General features: G+C 67.9%; 1 protein-coding gene across 5 annotated transcripts in view; it reads right to left on the minus strand.

The window, feature by feature from the left end:
- Positions 1–16,214, minus strand: part of MTA1 (metastasis associated 1) — a 34,739-nt gene that overhangs the window by 831 nt on the left and 17,694 nt on the right. Inside the window, exons 4-21 of one of the 5 annotated variants that reach the window (XM_086708577.1) lie at positions 12,926–12,976; positions 12,698–12,824; positions 12,567–12,630; positions 11,121–11,238; positions 8,413–8,515; positions 7,549–7,648; positions 7,049–7,237; positions 5,937–6,011; positions 5,783–5,841; positions 5,352–5,467; positions 4,972–5,123; positions 4,690–4,879; positions 4,472–4,561; positions 3,325–3,477; positions 3,163–3,198; positions 1,433–1,444; positions 512–543; positions 5–156 (exon numbers count right to left, since the gene is read on the minus strand). In XM_086708577.1, the coding sequence (XP_086564703.1) occupies positions 5–156; positions 512–543; positions 1,433–1,444; positions 3,163–3,198; positions 3,325–3,477; positions 4,472–4,561; positions 4,690–4,879; positions 4,972–5,123; positions 5,352–5,467; positions 5,783–5,841; positions 5,937–6,011; positions 7,049–7,237; positions 7,549–7,648; positions 8,413–8,515; positions 11,121–11,238; positions 12,567–12,630; positions 12,698–12,824; positions 12,926–12,976 (1,819 nt within the window). Of the gene's footprint in view, positions 1–4; positions 157–511; positions 544–1,432; positions 1,445–3,162; positions 3,478–4,471; positions 4,562–4,689; positions 4,880–4,971; positions 5,124–5,351; positions 5,468–5,782; positions 5,842–5,936; positions 6,012–7,048; positions 7,238–7,548; positions 7,649–8,412; positions 8,516–11,120; positions 11,239–12,566; positions 12,631–12,697; positions 12,825–12,925; positions 12,977–16,214 lie in introns of those variants that run through there. The other 4 variants (XM_086708579.1, XM_086708580.1, XM_086708576.1 and 1 more) reach the window with 4 other exon arrangements.

Here is a 16,214-nt window from a genome sequence, read left to right on the forward strand (position 1 = left end):
CCACCTGGTTTCCTCGGTGGCCATGTAGAACACATCGTCAGGAGCATCGATCCAGTTCATCCTCCGCCGCTTGACAGGGGGCAGGGAGCCCCCCCGGATCAGGCGCACTTTGGTGGGGTAGGACTTCCCATTGAGCAGGAGGTTCCGGCTTGGTCCCTGTGGCAAGGGGAGGCCTGAGGACGACGCCCTGGGGGCCTCCACGCTGCACCGCGAAACCCCCAAGGCAGCAGTCCCAGCAGGAGGCATGCAGGCCTGGCCCTCTGGGCAGGCAGGGGACCCACTGAGGGCCAGGGGCACCCTGGAGCCGGCCTCCTCCCGGTCCCGCTGAGCCTCCCTGATGCTCCTGACACAGGGCCCGACAGGGCCACCCATGCCTCCCTGCCACCAGCCCATGGAGCCGCGCGCGGACACACGTCGTGCTTGCGCACTGGGGCGGGGAGGGTCCTGCCAGGGCGGGGACGGGGGCGGGGGCAGGGGCAGGGGTCCCGCCGGGGCCCGGCCTTGCTCTTACCATGTGCCTGGTCTGCCCGTGGTTCGCCAGACCTGACAACGGGGAGAAGAGAACGTGAGCCCCCTCAGCCAAAGGGCGGGAAACCTGGGGCCACGTCCTCCCATGGTCCCAGCCTAGCCCAAGCAGCCCCCACACGATCCCACAGCTCTTGGGGGCTCTGAGGGCCACCTCTGGCCCAGCCAGTGAGGGCGGCACTGGCTTGGGCTCTAGGCGGAAGGCCAGGAGTCTCGGTTCAGACGGCACAGTCCCTGACACACGGGCTGCCTGCCCTGGATGGGGCCAAGACGGTGGGAGCCTGGTTTACACGGCAGCCAGGCAACGCCTAGCACAGCGATAAAACACAGCGGCACCAGGACCCCCTCTCCAAGGCGGCCTCTCCTCGGGCCCCACTGGGCTTCTTCCCCAGGGGCTCCAAGCATCCCTCGCCGACCCTGGGGCTAGCTGCCCTGGAGGAGCAGACGGGAGCTTCTAGCAGTGGCCAGGACACAGGCGCTTCCACCCCACGGGCTGAGGGTCTGGGGCTGCAGGCCTCGGCCCGTGACTTGGAGAAGTCACCGTCCTAGGTCACGGTCCCCCCAGACCCCTGCCACGGGCACGCGAGGCTCCCGACTTGCAAATGCGTGCCGGTGAAGACCTGGGCAGAGAAGCCGGGTGAGCCCAGGCCTGCCACTGTCTCCCCTGCTCCACCTGTGCCAGTGAGCGTGCACACGGACGTGAGTGTGCCCGTGTGAGAGCGAGTCCTGCCAGAGGCCGCCCAGAACCAGCTCTTCCCAGATATGCTTCCTGGCCAAGGTCCATTTCCCGAGCGGCTGCCCGGCCCGCCCCCCCTGCAAACCCCCTCCTCGCTGGGGGAGCCCTAGGCAGGGCAGAGGGAGGGGCTCCGGCACGTGGCCTGCAGCCCCGAGACCCAGCACTACTTACCCAGGTAAGTGCCTATCAGAGCGATGGGCGCAGAGGGAAGAGAACACACGGTTAGCGTTAGTTAGACAATGAGCGTGTGCGCTGCTGGGGGGCCGAGGGCGGTGGGTGCAGAGCGCATGTGCCTGGTGGGCTGGGTTAGTGAGTTAAGGCCCCAAGGGCACCCGAGTCCAGGCCCTGGCCCAGAGCTCAGCTCATGCCTGCCCAACAGTCTGGCAATGCCCCTGGGCCTAGGCTGCCCGGTGGTGCCTCAGGTGGCCAGCCTGTGGTCTCCTGGGCAGGGGGCACCCCCGACCACAGCACCACATGCTAAGACTGAGGGAGACACAGAAGCACACCGATTTGGATAAACCGATAGAAGTAACTAACTTTATCCACCCTGCTCGTGAAGCGCTTTTTAAAAAGGAAGCCCCAAAGACGCCCGCTGACTTCTGTGGAATGAGATCATTCACGGGTATCTAGCAGAGAGCAAGCCGGCCAGCCCCCACTGCGGAGACGGGCACGGGGTGGGGGCTGGCCGCCGAGAGAAGGGTGGGCGGGCCAGGAGTGACGGCAGGGGCACCGGGGACCCAGGGCAGGCCACAGGGAGTGCAAGGGCAGGAGCTGGCACCAGGGCCACCAGCTGACCCCACAGGACGCGCCTGCCGGGGCTCCTGACGCGGCCGAGAGGCAAGGACAAGGCCGGGCTGGATGGGCGCCGCCTTTGCTGCCACCCACAGGTCCCCATGCCTGGCCCAGCACCGTGGCCGGCACCCCGAGAAGCAGCTCGTCGGTCCTGAGCCCGGGCAAGGGCTCCGGGCATGACCACGCTTGCCGGCCCACAGTGTGGAGTGCCCACGCCGAGACCCCAGTCCTCCCAGGATCGCCCCTCCTGGCCCCCCTCTGCCTCCCTCCCACACGGATCCTGCTGAGGGCCAACCCTCCAGGGCCCAGCGGCCCCTCCCTGCCACCGTGGCCACCCCTCTCCTAGCACCTTCTTTGGGAGCAGCCGAAGAGACCGTGGGTGCCCCCTGCCCAGCTAAGGGAGCAGAGCAAGGCCCCGAGTCACTGGGGGAGCGACCACAGACGGGCCCGGACAACCCAGAGTCCTGCTCCCCCAGGCACTGCCAACCTGGGTGCTTGTGGTGGCACGGTCTCAATGCACCTGCCCCTCCCGCCCCGCACCCCCCCTGCGCCGACCTCAGTCCCCTTCCCCTGGGTGTCCCACCCCACTCGGAAGAGGGTGTCGCTGCCTCGGCTCTGGGACCCCTTCCCTTGGGGGCACCTCCCTGTGCCGTGCGGACCACGTGCAGCCCACAGCTCGGTTCTATCTGCCCCACTGGGGAGGCCAGGGTCCCAAAGCCCCCCACACCCCCCCTCCCCCAAAACGGGCAGGGCGCACAAGAGGGTCGTAGGCACAGCACGGGCAGCCACGCGAGCTGAGGCTGACGGCATGCGGGCGGTCACAGCGCGATGGCAGACAGTACAGGCAGGCGGCGGGGGCGCCAGGGCCACACGAGAGGACAGTCCACTGACCGGGCACCGGGCCGGGAGGGAGGGGACGGCCCACCAGCCAGAGGCCCCGGGGCGGGAGGCGGCGTCTGGGCGAGTCGGGGGGGGGGGGGGGGGGGAGCACGGGGAGCGGGGTGCGGCCCAGCCCACGTGGACTGCCCCGCGGGCGTGCCCTGAGCCGCCCGCCGTGCACCATGCACGCGAGAGCACAGCAGCCGCGCCGCGGCCGCCCCGGGCCTTACCCCTACTGGGCATCAAGAGGCGCTTCTTCATGTTGCCTGCCAGCGCCCGGCGACGGGAGAGAGAGGGAGAGAGAACACGGTCAGCACGCAGGGGTGCGGCGGGGGCGGGGCCGGGCACCCCAGGGCCGGCAGGCCGCGCCGGCCGCCCCGCCGGGGACTCACCGTCCACCCCGTTGTGCTGCTCGTAACTCCTCTTGCCCAAGATGGTGGGGGAGCCGTTGTTGATGACGGGGGCCGACTTGGCAGGGGTCAGGCCGCTGAGCACACCGGACACGCTCTTCACGGGGTCGGGCTTGGGGGGGCGGGGGTGGGTCTCTGTCGGGAGCAACACGGGAGGGGCCCGGTCTGCGGGCAGCGAACGCACACGGCAGCACCCCTGGCCCATCCCGGCGGAGGACGACCACGGGGCCCACCGGGGAGACACCCCCCCATCCCACACCCCTGGGCGTCCCGCAAGCAGGGCTGGGCCCCGCGGGTCACTGGGTAACTGCCGGCAGCTCGCAGGCTCCAGACACAGGCCCGTAAACAAGCAGGCCCATCAGAGGCGTCCAGGTCCAGGCCACCGGAGCTGATGGCAGAGGGCTGGCCGCTGGCCAGACGATGAATTAACAGCCGGGGTTGGCCCAGCCAAAGGACACGCCCCACTGTGGGCTGGCCACGGCAGGCTCAGGCTCATACCTGCCAAGGCCTCCCAGCCCTTCGTGGCTTTCAGGGGGGCTGAGGCCCAGCCCCAAGACCCAGACCCTAGACACCCGATGACGCCAAACGCACTCGTGTCTACACGGGACACACTTAGCTCACGGTTCTGGAATGTCCTTCCCAGAAGGTCAGACACCTCCGTGCTGGGAGGGACTGACTCGTGACCCCGCCCCGAGCCCAGAGAGGTGGCTGGCTCTGTTCCCTCCTGCCCAAGCTCGCTGGCTGAGCCCCCAGGACAAGCCGCCTACGGCGGCTGGCAGAGTGGTGGGCAAAGCGGAGGCAAGGGGCCCTGGCCAAGGTGTTGAGGGTCCCCAGGCCACCAGCGCCCGCGCTGGGAGCTGCTGGCCAGGTGCTTCGGTTCAGCTCACCCCGCAGTGGGCCTTCCCTCAGGGACGGGCGGTGGAGAACCCCGGTGGGTGTCTGCAGGGGGCGCCTGTCCTGGGTGTGTCCAACCCAAACCCAGGACCCCCAGGCCCCTTACAGGCTGCAGCAACACACAGGCAGCTCAGGGGCCTGGGCAGCGGTCGGGGGCTGTGGGAAGGCATGCCCCCGCCCCCACAGGCGGCCGCTGGCTGGCCTCGCTGAGCGTGCGGGGCTGGGGTGGGCTTACCTAGGTACCGGAGCACAGCTTCCAGAGGCTTCCGCGCGGCCTGCTTCAGCACCAGTGGGCTCTGGGAGGCTTCGGGCAGCCGGGCTGTGCCTGTGTGTGGGGGCCCGGCGCACGTGAGAGGGGCCCGGGGCCAGAGCTCCCAGTGGGGCACCCCCAGAGCACCGGCACGCTCCTCCGCGGGGACGGGGCTCAGGACGGAGGGGGAGGGCGCCGCTCACACTCAGCCTTGATGGCCGCGCTGTTGATGGGCGTGTAGGGGTGTCGGGCCGCGTGCCACGGGCGCAGGATCTCTCGGCACAGGCGCCGGGCGATGCGTGTGAGCTTGGTGGTGTGCAGGTAGAAGGCCTGTCTCGTCTTCACGGCGAACTTGGGGCTCCCGCTGCTCCGCGCTGGGATGCCATGGGGGCTCTGCGGAAGGGGGCGCGCCGCCCCGACACAGCGCCATGACCGCGGGCCGGGCGCACGGCCACGCGTGGGGGCGGGGAGGGGCGCCCGCTTACCATGTTACTGCGGTTTGGTCCTGGCCTCTCTCCATCTAAGCGGGTTGGCATTTTCAAGCCACCATATTTCTTCCAATATGTCCAGCAAGAGGCGCAGAGGCGACACTGCATGTTAGGGGGACCCCAAGAATACCACTGGTAAGACTGGGCGGCTACGAACAACAAAGTTGGAAATAGACGGGTCCTTAAGCAGAACCAGTGACGGCAGAGAGCATTCCACAGTGTCGCCCGCCCCCCCCGCCGAGCCGCCCCACCGACCCAAGACGACGGCTTCCCCGGGCAGGGAGTGACCCCCGCCCCCCGCCCTGGCCAGGACCCCAGGACGGTGCAGGGCGCCCAGCGCTGGGGGTGGGCCCCGATGCCAGGCGGCGGGCACTTACTGTAACAGCTCTCGCAGGCTCGGCCGGCCCCAGGGCTCTGGCCTGGCGCCCCGGCCCCATTCACCACGCCTGCCTTGACGTTATTGACGCTGATCTGGTTCGGGTTTGGCTTGTTACTTAGGGTAAGGGAGAGAGGGAGGACGTCATGGGAGTGCCACGCCGCCTGTGTGCAGCTCCCCGGAAACTGCGGCTGTCAGGCACTGGCAGCCCCCGTCCACGCCCAGGGCAGGCGGTCTCTTGGCCACCGGAGCTGGGCTCAGCTCCAAGCGGAGCCCCAGGCCGGGGTGGGCTCGAGTCCTGGAGCCCGTGCTTCCTGAGAGCCGCTCCACACCCGCCCCAGCGGCCGAAGGGATGACAGGGGCCTGCCCAGTCTGCAGCCCCAAGGGTGGTGAGGACACGTGGACACGTGGACAGGTGGAGGGCGCACTCACTAGTTGGGAATATACACTTGCTTTAACTTGCTCTCCGCCTCCGCTGCTTTCAAGCGTTTCTGGAAACAGGAGCCACGTGTGAGGGGATGCAGGTGGGGGAGGGCGGCCCACTGGCCCCGTGTCCCCAGCCCCCAGCGTCCCCACGGGCACCCACCTGCTGCACGTATCTGTCGGTGGTCTTCCACATGTAGTAGTACTCGATGATGCTGGTGAGCGACTTCCATGGCAGCTGCACGAGAGGGCGGGGCGTGAGGCCACAGAGGGCCCCTCCCCGGCCAGGGCCCCTCCCTACCCCCCACCCCCCGCCCCCGGAGTCCCTTTCCCCTGCACACGCGGCCTAGCGGTGCCCCTCCCAAGGACTCCAAGTTCCCGAAGCGTCAGCAACACAACTCCCGAGTTCTGTTCGCACCGCTGCTTCCCGCACCAGCTTTGAACCCCAGGGGCTCCTGTCGGGCCAGCCCTTCCTGCTCTGCCTACGGAAACAGTGCCCTCAGAACGCAGAGGAAGCGTGTCCGTGGCATGGATTCAGCTACGAAACCCGTCTGTGCTGCGTCCACTCAACCTGTCACGGAGGTGGCCCGCGTGGTCTCTAAGTTGGGGCCCCCGTCCTGTGGCCGCCATGGGAGCCTGGCTGGGCGTTATCTGCGGCCCCGTCTTCTAGCGGCTGCTATTTCCTGAGAGGGCCTTGCTCCCTGTATCTGGGACTCTGAGTTACTCCTGTCAGACTCTGGGCGAGTCAGGACAGCGGCTCTCCCCTCCGCTGGGCCCCTCCACCTTTGGCGGGTCCCTTCTGCCCTCCGGAGGCTTCCCAGAAGCCAGCCCACCTGTGATGCTAAATCAGATACTGGCCTGCCCGTGTGTCCCAGCCCCACCTGGAGGTCCTGCCGGCGACCCACTGGGTTCGCTGTGGTGGAGGCTGATCCCCTTTTAGACGAGTGTGTGTTTTCACAGGTCATAAGGGCTGGGAGGGGTCCCGGAGGGCACGGGCCTTGCTCGGACAGTCATTCCCAGGAGGGACACTCTCCAGGGACACAACACAATACAAAGACGCCTAAAGACGAGCTCAGCTGGTTAACAGCAGCCAACAACTCACACAAGCACAGAAGTCAGTGCCGGGAGCCCGGGGTGATGCCCAGCGCTGCTGACCTTGGACCTGGCAGCAGGTGCAGCTCTTGGCCCCGCCTTCCGGGAGCCGCAAACACACGGTGGGGCTGACACACGGTGGCCCTGGGGAGTGGGGCCCCGAGCCCACCATGTGGCACTCACAAAGTCTTGCTGAATGTCCGTGAAGTCCTTCCCGTACTTCTCCAGGGCCTCCTCGAAAAGGCTGGCCTCCGAGGCGGACCACTCTTCCATCTCGTCCCTGCAGAGCACGGGCCCGCCCTGTGGCACCAGCGCCGAGATGGCCTTGGCAACGTCGTACACGCTCTTGTGCAGCGTGTCCATGGCATGGAACTGTAGCAGGACACGCGGAGGTCACCCGGGTCGTGTCCCAGCTGCTGCGAGGACCCGCAGACGCCCCAGGCAGGGCTGGCCAGCCCACCCACCCGGGAAGAGATGAGGACAGTCGCAGGAGGCAGCGGGGGCACAGGAGAGATGGAGGGGGGCTCGCTCCCACGCCTAGTCCAGTGGGCTCTCCGGGAGGGCACGGGATGGATGGACGACCCCAACCTCATGGAGCCACCTGCCGGGAGCCCGGAGACAGCTGGCCCCGGCAACAACCGGACGGGGTCCTGTGCAGACGCCCCAGCATGCAGCCCCCTCACCAAGGTGATGTCCCGGGAGGCGGCCGCGGCGCTCATGTGCAGGCTGGGCTGTCGGACGGAGCTGCTGCAGTCCAGAGCTCTTGCGAAGGTGCCCACAGAGCTGGGGGGGTGGGGGCAGGGAGACACTGACCACGGGAGCCCGACGTACAGAGGGCACCCTGGCCAAACCCGGAGCACACCAAGATAAGAGGACACGGCTGGCTAGGAGGCCCCAGGTACCAGGGACAGAGCCTGCCGCTGGCCACCACTGCCTGGGGCTCCACCTCCCCAGCTCACTGCAGGGCCCTCCCTCCACAGCGAAGGCGCTGGGTCCAGAGGAGACACATGGGAGCCTTCTGGGCGTGTGGCTACCTGTGTCCTCACAGGGCCTCCCCTCCCGCTGGCCCAGCCCCAGGGCTCCACCAGGGGGTCTGCTGGAGCAAAGGCTGCTTCTTGGAGCACTGCCTCCCTTGTGGCTCTAAGGCCCGGGTCTTAAGGGCCATGTCCTCCTTTCTCAGCTACCTCCCCCCCGTCTCCAGGACAACAGCCCACAGCCCATCCAGACACAGGCCTAGCAACTCTATCCAGTCCTTCAGTCCTGGGGATCAGCCCTGTCCGTGCCTGGCCTGCAAGGCCCCGAGGTAAGCAGGCAGGTGCACGGGGCCAGCCCCTCAAAGCCAGAGCTGCCCCCAGGACCCTCAGGGCCCCTGCAGAAGCCCAGGCAGCCCCTAAGAGCAGCAGGGACGAGAAAGGCTGCCCGGACCGGTCTGGAACTGGGGAAGGGGTTGTCTCCACAAAGGGCCCAGCCAGCAGGGGCAGGGGAGCCATTCAGCCCCTGTGCCTGGGGTCCAGGCAGAACCCCGACTGCCCCTGAGGCCCACTCACCGGGCCACCACCAGGAACTGGTCGATCTGCTTGTCTATGAGGGGGTTGTGGGCCTCCCACACCTTGGTCTCCAGTCGGGACTGGTCTCGGCCATCCTCCTCACCTACGAGAAACGCGTGATAGGCTGCCAGCAGGACCCTAAGAAGAGCCCGTGGCTTGCAGCCTTTTGGAGCCAAGGGTCCTGGGGGATCAGCCTGCCGGCCGCAGGGCCACACACACCCTTGCCTCTGCTGGGACTCGGGAGGGCTCATTGAGCCCGGGGTGCAAGGCTGCAGCACACGTTCACACTGCTGTCGGCCCAAACTTCCAGGTCCGCTCAGCACACAATGGGTTTTCACCTCTGCAAACATAGCGCATCCCAGCCCGGCTCTGGAGGAGGCTGAGGAGGCGCCTGGGGGCCGGGGGAGCGCCTGTGGCCCGAAGCAACCAGGTGTGGGGACAAGGCAGAGGAGGCTTGCTTTGGGTCTAATCAAGCTCCTGATCCCGAGACGCCACGGGCCACACGGTCCACTCAATGGCCAGGTCGGGGGACTCTGACGTGGCCTCGTCCAGTGCTGGCGTCTGCCACCCCAAGGGCCCCTCACAGTACCCAAAAGGCTGCATTTCAGTTTATCCTCCTTCTATGTGACCCCCTGCCCCCCTGGCCGCTCCCAACACTGCAGACTCCAGCGTCGGGGCGTCTCTGGGGGGCCGCGTCCTGTGCAGACGCGAGGGCAGAGCTCCTGAACCCAGCAGGCACAGCCGCTTCGTGGGAAGTACACTCACTCACGGAGAACAGAGCGGAGGCTGCGGGAGACGCCCGGGAACAGCTGGCGTCCCAACGTGGCCAGCCCTTGCGGGTGAACACCTCACAGCCATTCCCGTCCGGCTCCCTGGCCGAGGCCACGTCCGCAACCAGCTCAGGCCCTCAGGCTGCACGCGTGCAGGAGACGCACTCGCTCCCCTTGACTGTGGCGGCAATGGGCTCCCTACCACGCGCAGGAGCCCTCGCGGGCACATCCCACGAAGTCGGTGCCCAGGGAGCCCACCGGGGAGCCTGGGTGAACAGGTGGCTGGGGCCCGCGGGCTGCTGTGAGGCACAGGCGGAGCACGGGTGGGATGTTCCTGACGTTGTAGGCAGTGCCCTTCCTAGGGGGACTCCCCTTGAGACACCCCCCCCAATATCTGGGGTCCAACGCTTCCTGGCCTCCATGGTTTGAGGGCCACGACCTGCAACCGGCACCTGCTGGGTGCCACTGCGCACCCGCGTTAGACTTTAAACGTGCTAGGGGAGAGCGTGTGCCTTCACTCACTCTGTGCCTGCCTCGCCGCAGCACCCAGGAGCTGAGGGGCGGGGGCCCCGTGCCGCTCGACCCAGGCCCGGCACCCCCGGGGCAGCCCTCACGGCCTTCTCGGGCCTGCGGGTCCGGGGCCGAGGTTGTCTCCTGCCCGGCACCCGGGCCACGGCCCAGGAAACTGAGGCTGGCTGACATTCGAGCCGCCCGCTCGGGGTCCTTCTCCAGTCACCACCAGACGCGGCGCCCTCAGCTGGGCCGGGGAGGCGGGACCCGGCAACAGCCGCGGTCAGGCTAGCAGACAAGGGCTGCCACGGGGACACCGTCACGTGGCAAGCAGCGGAACAGTACGGGTGGGCAGGAGGTGGGGAGCGTGCGGCTCCGGGCAGCCCCCAGAAGCGGCCAAGGACCAGAGAGCGGGACACAGGGCGGAGGGCACCCGTGCGCTTCCCGGCGTAGGTCCCCGGCCACACGCCGCCTCACCTCCGACCGGCAGGGTCCTCCCGGACGCACCACCAGCCAAGGGGAAGCCAGCGTGCGAGCGTGTGTGTGTGAGCGTGTATGCACGGATGTGTGTGCACGCGTCCACACGTGTCTGTGAGCACACGCGTGTGAGCACGCGTGTGCATGCGTGTCGTACGTCACATGGGCATGTACGTGGGGGGCGGGGCGCGTATGCGCATAAAAGAAAAGAACACACGCGAGGCGAGACCAGATGTTTTTAAAAAACTAAATCGGCCTCAGAGAAATAGCCCCTTACGTCCGCAGAGAGAGGTCCTGAGAGAGCAGCAGAGAGAGAAGGAGGAGAGAAAGGGGCCCGAGGACCCCAGACCCTCTGGCCCAACACACAGCTCGCTGCATACAGAGCACACACCGCTCCCGAGGAGCTCACTGAGGGCCGGGAGACCCAAGACCACGCCTCGAGTGGGGGGGGGGGGGGTGGGTGGGACACAGGACCGAGGCCGGGCTGGCCCCACAGGAGGAGCTCAAGTGAGGAAAACCCCCAAGGAGATCATCACGGCCTACGGGCCCTGGGGTTAGCTGTCAGTCTGGTAGGGGCACCCGCGAGCAGGGGTGGGGCCGGGGAGGCCGACGGGGTGGCTCCCCAGTGGATGGCGGCCATGGGCGGCCCGTTAGACTCAAGGGGCGCAGAGTACGCAGGGCTGCGTGGGCTCCACGCCCGTGAGCCCCGGCCACCAGCACCCTAGCCGCCCACAGCTGCTTCTCAGCCGCTAGCCAGACCTCCTGCCGAGACAGGACGCACGGCCCCTCTGGTCGCTGCGGGGCGCACGGAGTCCCAGAAGGCACTGCCCACCGGCAGAGGCAAGGTGAGCCAATTCATCCAACCAAGTTTTTTGGAAAAAAAGCTCCAAGAGCCGCACAAAAGAAACGTAGCTGGTGCGCGGACGCCCTGCTGGCGGCCCAGAGCCCTACCTTCCTTCAGCAGGTCAGTGATGTCCGCCTGGTACCGGTTCCCCACGCGGATCTCTCCCTTATCTGCCAGCAGGGTCTTCTGCTGGGGGTCGTAGACTAGAGAATAGAAGAAGAAATCCTGAAAAACAGCACACAAGACCGCGTCAGCAGCGCGCCAGAGAGGCCTCACCCGGAGCCCGCCGCCGCGGGGCCGTGAGGAAGCAGGACACACAAAACCCCACGCCGCACAGGCTGGCAGGCCGTGGCCAGGGAGCGTCCAGCCCAGTTCACGTGCAGCCGTCACCACGGATGCACCACGGGGCCACAGAAGGTTCTGGACTCCGTGCCTAGGGCCGTGCTTCTCAGGAACCGCGCCGAGCCGCTTTGCTCATTTCCAGCGAGTTCAGAGGCCTGACCGGCCCACCCTCGGGGCTCACCCTGCGGTGTTCCGGTGACCCTCTGCTGCCCTAGGCCCCCAACTCTGTTGGGCCCCCTGTAGCCACCCTGCCTGCTCTACTTCCCTGACGCCTGAGGGGCCGTGTGCAGACAGGGCTCGTGTCTGCCACGGCTCAGCAGCCAGTCCTCATGCTTTTGAGGACAACGTGCTCCCCAAGCAGGCGAGGGGACACCAGCAAAGGGCCAGGCCCCCGCCCCGGGGACACACGCGGGCCACAGCCCACAGCAGATCATCCTGTGAGACTCTGACACCACGGCTCCCTCCGGACGGCTCTCACCCGCCACCGGCTCCTGGCTCACTCAGCAGGACCGACCTGGGGCTTGTCCCCCTGGCTGGTGGCTCCCTGCCCGTTCGGCAGGATTGACCTGGGGCCTTGTCCCGTCCCCCCCCCCCCCCCCCCCCGGTGGCTTCCCTGACTCCTGGCGAGGAGCCTGAGAGCGGCCGCACCACTGTCCTCGCGTCTGCACCCAGTCCCCCAGCCGCCGCAGACCTGAGCTCCCCAACGAGCCGGGCTCTGCATGGTGGGAAGGGACCAGGGCTGAGAACGAGCGGGTCGCCTCGGGCCAGCCCCCTCACCTGCCCCAGGATCTCCTTGCATGGCCACCTGCCCCAACCTGTCCTTCTCATAGCGTCCCAGCCCCTCCAGACCCCTTCTCCACGTCCTCAGTGCCGGCTCTGCCCAGGCCATGCAGCTCCCCAGGGACAAACCCGTTGTCTGGGAACATTTTCACCTGTCACAACTTGGGGGTGGCATCAGTGGGGACCATCCCACGAGCGCATGAGGTCCCCATGCGTGTCTGTGGGACCAGGAGGCGGTCCCATGGCCCCAACTCCTGGCAACACCGACGATGCTGATATTACAGACTCAGGAACCCTTCCGTGGCCTGGCCGCCTTGGCTCCGGCTCGGCCCAGGGACGGTGTGAGCGGGTGGCCTGCAGGGGCACACACCCCTGGCCGAGCCCCCGCGGGGTGGCTGCGGGCTGGCAGGGGGCGGGGCGGCCAGCCTCACCTCCCGCTCCAGGTAGGACTTGAGCGACTCCGTCTCGTTGAGCAGGGTGACGCTGCATTTCCCTCTGCGAGAGAAGGGCAGGTGTCAGAGGGGCAGGGTGGACCCCGGGCACCCGCCGGGCCGCCGGGTACCTGATGTGAGTGGCCGGCAGCGACTCCAGCTGCCGCGAGAGGAACAGCTCGCGGTGCCGCAGCTGGTGCTTGAGCTTCTCAGGCAGGTCCGCCGTTTCGGGGTTCTCCACCTCCTCCTCCGTCTCCCCTGAGGGGCGAGGGTTTCCCGTGAGCTCGCCGCCCCAGGGCCCCCAGCCCGGCACCCGCCCAGCCGGCTCGTGAGGACCCTCCCGCACAGGCAGCTCTCACCTTCCTCGCCGCTGTCGGCCCCCGGTCCGGTCCTATAGCAGACTGACAGAGCTATGTGGCAGACAGACAGACAGACGGTACCCAGACGGCAGGTTAGCAACGGAGCGCTGCTGGCCCACCCGGCCACCCACGGGCCGGGGCAGCCCCAGGTCAGGTCGGCAGTGCACCTGCTGTTCCCAGAGTGCTGACCCAGGCGCCCTCAGCCACCCCTCCGGAGCTGGCACATCGGTGCCCACGGGAAGCACACGGTACCAGGGGTCAGGGGACCTTGGAGACACGGAGGAAGTCTGGGGCGGTGCGGGGGCCGGGGGGGCCGGGGCAGGGACACGCAGAGGTTGGCCACCCCACAGGGGCTGCTGCACTCGGGCAACATCTGGGAACCCCATTCTCCATCCTGGGCCCTCCCTCCGCCCCCGCCCCCCACCCACCACAGCCCTCTGCTGCCCCCCTGTGGTGATTGCAGGGAGTCCCCAGCCTCCCCCCCTCTCCCCCCCCCAGCCCCCCCCCCCCCCCCCCGCCCGGCTGAGGCAGAAGCCCGGGCTAGGGACACCAGGGGAGGTGGTCCTGTGTTTGCTCCAGGCGTGTGGGCCACCAGAGTCCGAGTGCCCACTACTGGCTTCGTCTTCCCCTGCCTGCCCCGCCCACACCCGCAGACCCCCAGGCACAATGCACCCCCAGCCGGGGACACTGCCATTGTCCAGACACCCGCCAACCAGCCCACCTTATGCTCACGGCGGTCCTGTGATGGCACCGTGGGCCCAGGCAGCATGGCTAGGAACGGGGCCAGAGACCATCATCCTGGGACCCTCCCCACAGTGGCTGGGAGACCCCCACCCATCGCGGCCACCATCAGCAGTGGCAAGGAGGGGCCCCAGGAGTGGCCACGGCTTGGGCCACATCAGCACCTGAGGAGACGGGGAGAGAGCGAGCTTCCCACAGCCCCTGTGCTCCAAGCCTTCCTTCGCGCCCGGTGGACCCCTGGGTGTGGGTGGCACTGGGGCACTCGGTCTCGAGGAACCCAGGGGGTCAAGGTGGGGGAAGGCAGCCTGTGGTGCAGAAAACCCTGCTCTGGGATCCAGTGCGTCCTGGTCCCGGGCCGCGTCGGGGGCCAGCCCTCCCGGGCACAGGCAGGCCCTGCACTCCCACCGCACCCCTGGGGCTGACTCACACCCCGTGAGCCCCTGCAGCCTACTCCGTCACCCGTGCCTGCCGTTCTCCCAGGGCAACAGGGTGCTGTCTCAGGACAGCCCTGTGCGTGCGGGCGTGTGCGTGTGTGCGAGCGTGTGTGCACGCGCAAGTCTCAGGGCAGGGGGCCGCGGCCACGTCCGCTATGGGCTGAGGAGGTTGTCGCGGTTCCCCACAAGGGGCAAGGGCTGAACAAAAGGTGGCTGGGAGACCTCAGGAAGGGCTTCACTGCTGCGGGGACGCCCACGTGGCCCGGGACACCTGGCCCATGCTGGGGGCTGGACGCCCTGGCAGTGGTGGGCAGGGCTTCTGTCTCAGGCCCCCAGACCCAGAAGAGACCCCAGCAGCTGACTGGCCATGTGGGCCAGGGGCCTGCCTGACCAAGCGGCGGGCCCCCTGGGTGTCTCCCTTTCACCAGAAGGGTCCCCGGGGAACCCCAGAGTATCCTCACACCCTCCCCTCGATGCTGGGCTGGGGCCTGGGCAGAAGGGTGGATCAGCCTCACCCTGGCCACAGCGAGCTCACGGAGGGACACACGAGCAGAGACAGCCCCATGCAACACGGTGCCGGGGAACACCACTGCAAGACAGAGCGGCCGGCACAAAGCACGGGGCTTCCCAGAAAGTACCAGCAGGGCCCTGCCCTGACAAGGCCATGCCACCGGCCTCACTGGGCCCCGTCACAAATGACGTGCACCCCAGGACAGCGCTCTGGGGAGCCTCGGAGGCCACTGCCCTCCCAGCAGCTCCAACGTGGTCGTCCTGGCAACAGCGCCCCCCAGGTCCTTCCTAGAGCCCTCTTGGCCACCAGCTGACCTCTGGGAGGCCTGGCAGCAGGAAAGCCCAGCCCTGAGGCCACGGTGGGCCACCACGTCGTACTGAGGGGGTGAGGACTGCGGTCGCTCTGGGCGAGGCAGCGGACACGGGTGAAGAGATCCTCAAGCATCAATACCGCAAGTCAACAGTGACTCCACCCAACCTGGGCCACAGACACCGGGGTCTGGCCAGCCCACCCCGCGGCATGGAACAGAGACCACCATTGCCGATGCCTGTAGGGCCAGCAACCGAACAGACCCGTCCTCCGGACTGTGGGCCCGAAACCCCCGGCTCTCTGCCCCGACACCCACGGCCAGGAGGGCAGGGGTGGCGGGTGCAGGCTTTGGGGCTGAAGATCGAGAATGTATGCTTCCCGGGGGCGCTTCATCGTCCACAATTAGACACAGAGCCACCTGTGTCACAAGAAGGCCACCGGTTACAGGACACGCACCGAAGCCCGGACCCGCGGCCTCCCCATGACCACAGACGTCCCCTCGGTGGACATCTCCTGGGAGGCCAGACGAGGCGAGGCCAGCACAGAACGGGCCGCACTGATCCTGGCGAGGGTGCGGCCCCCCGTGCCAGACCTCACCGCTTCTCTCCTCACCCCTGAAGCCTTGGGAGACCCAGTCCTGGAGCACCCTCTGACCCCTCCAGGACCCACAGAGGAGCCCGACCTGGCCTGGGCGTCCTGCCTCTCACAGCACCGAGCTGTGGACACAGGCAGAGGGGGTCCCTGGCCTGACTGCTGCCCTGACCTGGAGCCTGACCAGGAAGTCGTGACTCCCCCGTGTCTGGACCTCCACCCAGAGGAACCAGGGTCGATCGGGCGGGGGGGGGGGGGGGGGCACAGGGGAGGCCTTCACCCATGCAGGAACGATACCCGGTAAACTCCCTAAGAACGGTTCCTGTCCCCTGGCTGGACGGCCCTGTAGGCAAGCATCTGGGAGCCAGGGTCAGTCACAGTCACAACCACTGATGTGCCCCCCCATCCCAGGAGGGAGAGTCTGGGACCCCTCCCCTCGCTGCCTGGTGGGAGGGGCCGTGCGGGACCCGGGGCTGGAGGTGCACACGGGCAGCCGCACCCCCACGTACGTGGGAGCAGACGCAGGCCGGGCCCCAGTGGATGCCTGTTTTCAATCAGGAGCCTCGGCCACCGATGGGGAGGGAGACCTCAGGGCCCCTGCCAGGCTGCTGAGAGCCCCCCCAACATCAGTGACTCCAAGACTCGGGCTTGAACTACAAATAGAGAGACTCTGGTTCTAAAAGCACTTTCCAGACACCAGTGT

The sequence above is a fragment of the Puma concolor genome, chromosome B3 (genome assembly GCF_028749965.1).
Source record: "Puma concolor isolate L17-30 chromosome B3, mPumCon1.1.hap2, whole genome shotgun sequence".
Lineage (NCBI taxonomy): Eukaryota > Metazoa > Chordata > Mammalia > Carnivora > Felidae > Puma > Puma concolor.